This window comes from Engraulis encrasicolus, chromosome 6, assembly GCF_034702125.1.
Source record: "Engraulis encrasicolus isolate BLACKSEA-1 chromosome 6, IST_EnEncr_1.0, whole genome shotgun sequence".
Taxonomy (NCBI): domain Eukaryota; kingdom Metazoa; phylum Chordata; class Actinopteri; order Clupeiformes; family Engraulidae; genus Engraulis; species Engraulis encrasicolus.
In genome coordinates this window covers 50402680-50408854 of record NC_085862.1, presented here as the reverse complement: position 1 = coordinate 50408854, position 6175 = coordinate 50402680, and the positions used below count along the sequence as shown (strand labels likewise).

General features: G+C 42.9%; 1 protein-coding gene across 2 annotated transcripts in view; it reads left to right on the top strand.

Annotated features, from left to right (window-relative positions):
- The first annotated feature begins 1969 nt into the window (after window positions 1-1969).
- The window catches only part of crlf1b (cytokine receptor-like factor 1b), a 23326-nt gene continuing 19120 nt past the window's right edge, over window positions 1970-6175 (top strand). For both annotated transcript variants that reach the window (XM_063201885.1, XM_063201886.1), the window contains exon 1: window positions 1970-2237. In XM_063201885.1, the coding sequence (XP_063057955.1) occupies window positions 2177-2237 (61 nt within the window). In that variant the 5' untranslated portion in view covers window positions 1970-2176. The remainder of the gene's footprint in view (window positions 2238-6175) is intronic.

Below are 6175 nucleotides of genomic sequence, written 5' to 3'. Positions count from 1 at the left end.
GTCATTGGCTGTATTAGGGCTGCGAATGCCATTAGGCGTGAGATGATCCCACCAACCAAACGAGACAAAGTGCTGCTGGAATATATTCCCTGAAGGAGAGAGAGAGAGAGAGAGAGAGAGAGAGAGAGAGAGAGAGAGAGAGAGAGAGAGAGAGAGAGAGAGAGAGAGAGAGAGAGAGAGAGAGAGAGAGAGAGAGAGAGAGAGAGAGAGAGAGACAGACAAAAGATATGTGAATGTTTAACTATCAGTCAAAACAGGGCCAAGTTTAAAACCTCTCCCACCCCCACTCTCTCTCCCATCCTCACTCTGAGGCAGCGCCTGGAGGCTTTTAGCATAGCTTCGGCCCTGATGGTGTTTGTTTAGAGACACCGGGGCCCAGCGAGAACCGTCCCTGGTAGACCTCACAGATTTGTTACAGTGGTGTGAGAGACAGGAAGAGAGAGAGAGAGAGAGAGAGAGAGAGAGAGAGAGAGAGAGATGGAGAGACGGAGAGAGAGAGACCGAGAGAGACCGAGAGAGACCGAGAGAGAGCTCAGTGTTGAACTGCAGCGGAAGTCGCCATATTTTGAATGGAAGAGATGACGGTCACATTCGATAGGGTGTTTCGCCCTCACATACCAATCTGAGGTTAGTTCAGCTCTGTGGTTGGGAAGACAAGAGGAAATGCTGATCGCAGGTCAAAACTGCAGAGAAGTTTAATACAACAGTCTTCAGAGGATGCCTTTGTATATGTTGAGGACATACAGGCTACAGAGAAAGAAAGAAAAAACAGGGTTTAGGAATCCCTCCATCCCCACTGTCAAGTGTACAGTCAGGTGGTGTGAAGCTTAACACAAAAAGTATTTAGAGGATACCCACAATACATACGGAGGAAACTTTGAAGGACAATTTATTTGTCCTCACATGTATATAATCAGTGGGTTAACAAAAATCTGTTAGTACCCTCCGTTAACAATCCAATAATTCTGCCGCTCTCTCAATGCTTAACAAGTAGGCCTATGTTATAAAGAGGAGAACATTTCTATTATAAACATAGGCCTATTACTACACTACTGCACCAGTACATTTCTCTCTACTGATGTCTCAACGTGTGTGTGTGTGTGTGTGTGTGTGTGTGTGTGTGTGTGTGTGTGTGTGTGTGTGTGTGTGTGTGTGTGTGTGTGTGTGTGTGTGTGTGTGTGTGTGTGTGTGTGTGTGTGAGTGTGTGTGTGTGTGTGTGTGTTTCTTCTCATATGTTTTGCTAATTGGGTCCTCTCTGAAAATATATTAAATTGCCGGAGGATGACGGTACTGTAAGTTATATGACCTACCATTTTCAGAAAAACTCCCCTTGCTACTCCCTGGTACGTCTTATGATTAAAAGGCTGAGGCATACACACACATACCAGGGCATGGGGAGGGTGGCAAATGCCCAGAAACCATTGGCACACTAATGTGCTTTCATAATTAGCGTTTGATCAGCAGGATGCAAGGCATTCATATGCCATTTGTATGACTAAAATTATAGTCAGCAGGTTTTTTTTCATAGTAAAACCTTTTTTCCCCCTCTACGTTTGATCTTTTGTGACTGATTAAAGACTCCATGTTTGTCATGTTAGGCCTATCTGATATAGGTTTATGTTTATATATATTTGCACATGATCAGTGTAGTGGAAACATGCAAATAATAAATATTGTCTAGACATGTGCCATGATAAGACTAGGCAGTTTGTTTGAAGTGAGGAGGACAGTGATACTCTGAGCATCCAGGTTCCATTTTAATTGCCTGGTGAGATGGAGGTTGTGCGCAATGGTCCGAGCATCAAAGGACCGCACAAACAAACAAAGTTAAAATCATGGCAACGAGACTCTCAATAAAGAACTACTAATGACTTCTGACTGCAGGAAGATTTTTTGGGAGGGGCTTGCGAAGTATTCCGTTGGATACTTGAGTTTTTTCAGCCGTGCGCGCTCCAGCAAACCTCTAGTCGCCTCGACCAAGTAGTCTACTCCCTCATCTCTCATTTTTGTAAAGCGTTTGTTTCAGCCATGACCACGAATTTGAGTTAGTCATCCCAAGGTGTTGATGTGGGCCCTGCCAGTGGTGCCACAGAAATGGAAATTTTAATCGTACCTTAAAGTTTTTTCCCCTCTCCAACAGACCAGCGTGTTTCTCAAAGAATATTCAACGAGAAATATGATTTGGCACTTGGGTCTCGCGCTGCTTCTTCATCATCAGCTATTCACCTCACCGACTTGTAAGTACAAAAACTTGCCGTTTGAGTGACAGGTCTTTCGCCGTGTGGTCGGCAGCATAGGCGGATTATCATTCGACAGATGAAAAGGGGCTGGGCACGTTTCTCAAAGTTGTCAACAATAGCTGAATGTACCTCTCACAACTGTATGAAGAAGAGCCTTGGGAAAAAGTGTGGTAAGGCAGACCCAGCAGGGAAGACGGATATCTGGCCTAATAACTCTTCGTGCGGCTTCTGAGGCGGGAGTCCTAATCCCGTTGTGAGTTTAACGATTACAGATGTCCTTTTAAATATCAGTGATGCAAGAAGTCCTGCCATGATAGTCGTTCTAGCTATGGTTTCTCGGTATTGTGTATAGATATACTGTTCTATTCCCAGGGCGTCGCGTGCATTGAGCCATTGTGAAGTTACACGTTTAATCAGCAGGTATAGGCCTATTTATGCAATTGTCTTGGACTTCAGAAGACTTGATATGTTGTGGCTTCATAGAAATGAATGTTGTAGCCTATAGGTCTAGAGATAATCTGCCAGGATCAGAAAGTTATTGTGGACTTGTGCGGGCTAAAGAAATATGGCTTAAATGAATATGCGTATTTATTGTATTCAAATTTGCGCAGATATTTTCTCTGGTTGGTGAGAGCTAATGGTACCATGATAACGTGTGCATGTTACGCATCTTCTACAGTCTTCAATGGTCGTCAGGAATCGTTTTAATGGCGATTGGTACCCTAACTGATACTCGCCATGTGTAGGAGATTGTTCTCTTTTTTGTTTGTTTGGTGCTGTCACACGGGACAGAGCATGTTGGTCCATATGTTAGAAAGCTTCTCTGACCCCCATCATTAGCGGGCATGATAATAAACTTCACACGTTAACCTTTGCATGTCCCCAAAGGAGGGGAGTTGTTGCAGATTAGTCCTCTGCCGGTTACACTTTTCATGAGCATCAATCATATTTCCGGACGCCAATGAGAGCGGGCGAAGTGAGGGAGGAGGAAAAAGGCGAAACAACACTCAATGGTTTGACAAACTACCTGAGGTGACCTCTCCAGGTTCCCTCTCCGGACAGCTCTGGCCTGGCCCCATAAATCCAGTCATAAAAACTGGACTCTCACAAATGCTGGTTCCAGTGGCATCCAAGGTGTTTGTGACCACCTTGGAAGTTAGGGCATTTTTTAAAGCGTGATTTTCCCTGGATTTTTTTCCAACTCCAAAATGCTTGTATAAAACTGTGATAGCAATATGTGTCACTGCACTTTTGTCACTTTATTTTCCTACTTTTTTTGGCCTATTCCCATCACAGCCCTGTTAAAGGGGCCACATGTCTAAGTAAGGTGCTGTCTATTTCTCTCTCTCTCTCTCTCTGTTGGTACTACAGAGCATGGCAAGGCCACACAGTCCTCGCCATCTGGGGTTTTAGGTGTTTTTTACATTTTACATATGACTCTCTCATCTGGACAATACATTCCTCCCGAGTGACATCAGTGCCGTAAATCCAGAGACATTTTTATGACTTTTTTTCGGCAAATATGTAATGCATCTTTTCTGGTGCTTCTGAACCAAAAACCTTGTTCCTTGTGTGGCGTTACACTGAAGGCAGCACAAACGTTCAGGCAGTGTGCATTTTGTGTAGAAAGGGCACAAAACAGCATTTATTCTCTCTCTCTCTCTCTCTCTCTCTCTCTCTCTCTCTCTCTCTCTCTCTCTCTCTCTCACACACACACACACACACACACACACACACACACACACACACACACACACACACACACACACACACACACACACACACACACACACACACACGCACAATTATGTTATTGCTTAAGCCTTTTTGACGAATGTGCCTATGATTCAATAAGCCTATATTTAAACACAACTGTAGAAAAAAATCTATGCTGCACCACTTTTTATTGTTGAGAATTACTTTTGTTGCCCTACGGCCATGAGTGCCATTAACGAACTTACGAGACGCACCTAAAAGTTTAAGTACTTAATGGTTTTAGAGCTTAATAGTGGTTTACTGCCATGTCATAAAGCTCGTTGGCACTATAGCATCCTTTTCACCCCCTCAGAGCTGGGTTGGGGAGGTGGGATGGGGTGGGATGGGGTGAAAAACATTGTTTTTTTGCAGATACAATCCATGTGTACACAGATGCTTGTGCAACCCAGTTACATTTCTGTGGGTCGCTGCACCATTGCAGTTGTTGTTGTTCTCTGGTATCTGATTTGTCTCATCCAGCGGGGATCACTGCTACGGCCCCCTTCGCATGAAGCAAAAGTTAGTGTGTTCACTGTGTTCCGTGTGCCAATTGTATGCCCGGTGGTGGTTTGGGGCAAGGCTTCAGTCAACTCTGTTGACACAGTGGAGGGTTGATGGCACACTCAAGAGGAGACCCGGGAGTCCTTTTTCTGTTTAGCAAAGAGAAAAGCAAAGCAAGAAAAAGCAGGAGATGAATTGAAGCTGCTTCTGAACACTGCTGACTTCAAACACAACAGCACGAAACCCACGTCAGGATCAGGAGAGGGGAGATTTATTGCAAACGGACGGCTTGTTTCTAAGAACATCATTCAGCTCTCACACACCGTCTTATACCATGACACCAGACCATCCCCACCACACACACACACACGCACACGCTCACGCGCGCATGCACACACATGCACGCGCACACACACACACACACACACACACACACACACACACACACACACACACACACACACACACACACACACACACACACACACACAACAGCATCCAGCAGGTTCTCATAAATCTTCTCGAACCTTTGTCCTACATGTTTTTAACATGCTTTATATAAGTTGGTGTAGGCTATATAATTTTGTTCTGCTTCATTTTTCTAACTTTACTAACTAGGTCTTTATTTCAAGTGCCTTGTAATCAATTATATTATTATTATTGTTATTATTATTATTATTATTATTATTATTATTATTATTATTATTATTATTATTAGTAGTAGTAGTAGTAGTAGTAATAGTAGTAGTAGTAATTGCATTACATTGGCCCTGGGACTGGGATTCTGGATAAAACAAACTTTCAAATCAGCTATTTGTGATTTTAATCTGTAAAACAGATAGATAGAGATAGTGAGAAACCGAAAACATCAACAGGAATATATTTTCCTCTGTCCATGTATTATAATAAATAAAGTTTTCTTCTTGTGTGTATCCCAACTAAACTCTTATATATCAACAAATACGCCTATTCAGAGTCCCATACTGCTTTGTCTCCTCTGTCCTCAGTTTACCATACTGTATATTGTAAATAATATATTATACTATTATATAGGCTATTAATAATGTTTAAACAATAATGTTGCCTCGCCTTGCCTTGCTCTCCATACTGCCCACTCTCTATCTCCGCTGTCCCAGGCTCAGACTGTCTGTCCTGTCCATATAGTTTATCTTGTGTATATATAATATCTTGAAATAATAACTTCTCTTTGTAGCCTACATGACTGACCTTGACGCTCTCCCACCTCTGTCTCCAGACACAGTGGTGGCGTCTCCCCACGCTGTGCTCCTGTGCCAGTTTTGCCCTCATGCTTTGTAAATGTATAGTGTTGTGTTATATGTTATGTATCCATTATTACTATATATTAGGTAATAACACTGTTATAACTTAAACATAATAACGTCCTCCATATGCCCTGTGGTGTGTCCCCAGCGGTTGTGTCTTCTCTCCCTGTCTCTCCTTGTTGCCGGCTCCTGACTCTTTGTGCTCTCTATCTTGTCCGAGAATGATACGGAAGAGCATAAAGTGAATCGTATTTGGATTGAACTGAGTGGACATCCTCGCTCTGTCTAACCCTTTAATCATCAACAAATATACCTTCATGTATGCCAGTCTTAGGGATGGGCTATATACTCTGTGATACGGTACCATCTTGAATGCTGTTTTCACAACGTAAAAAT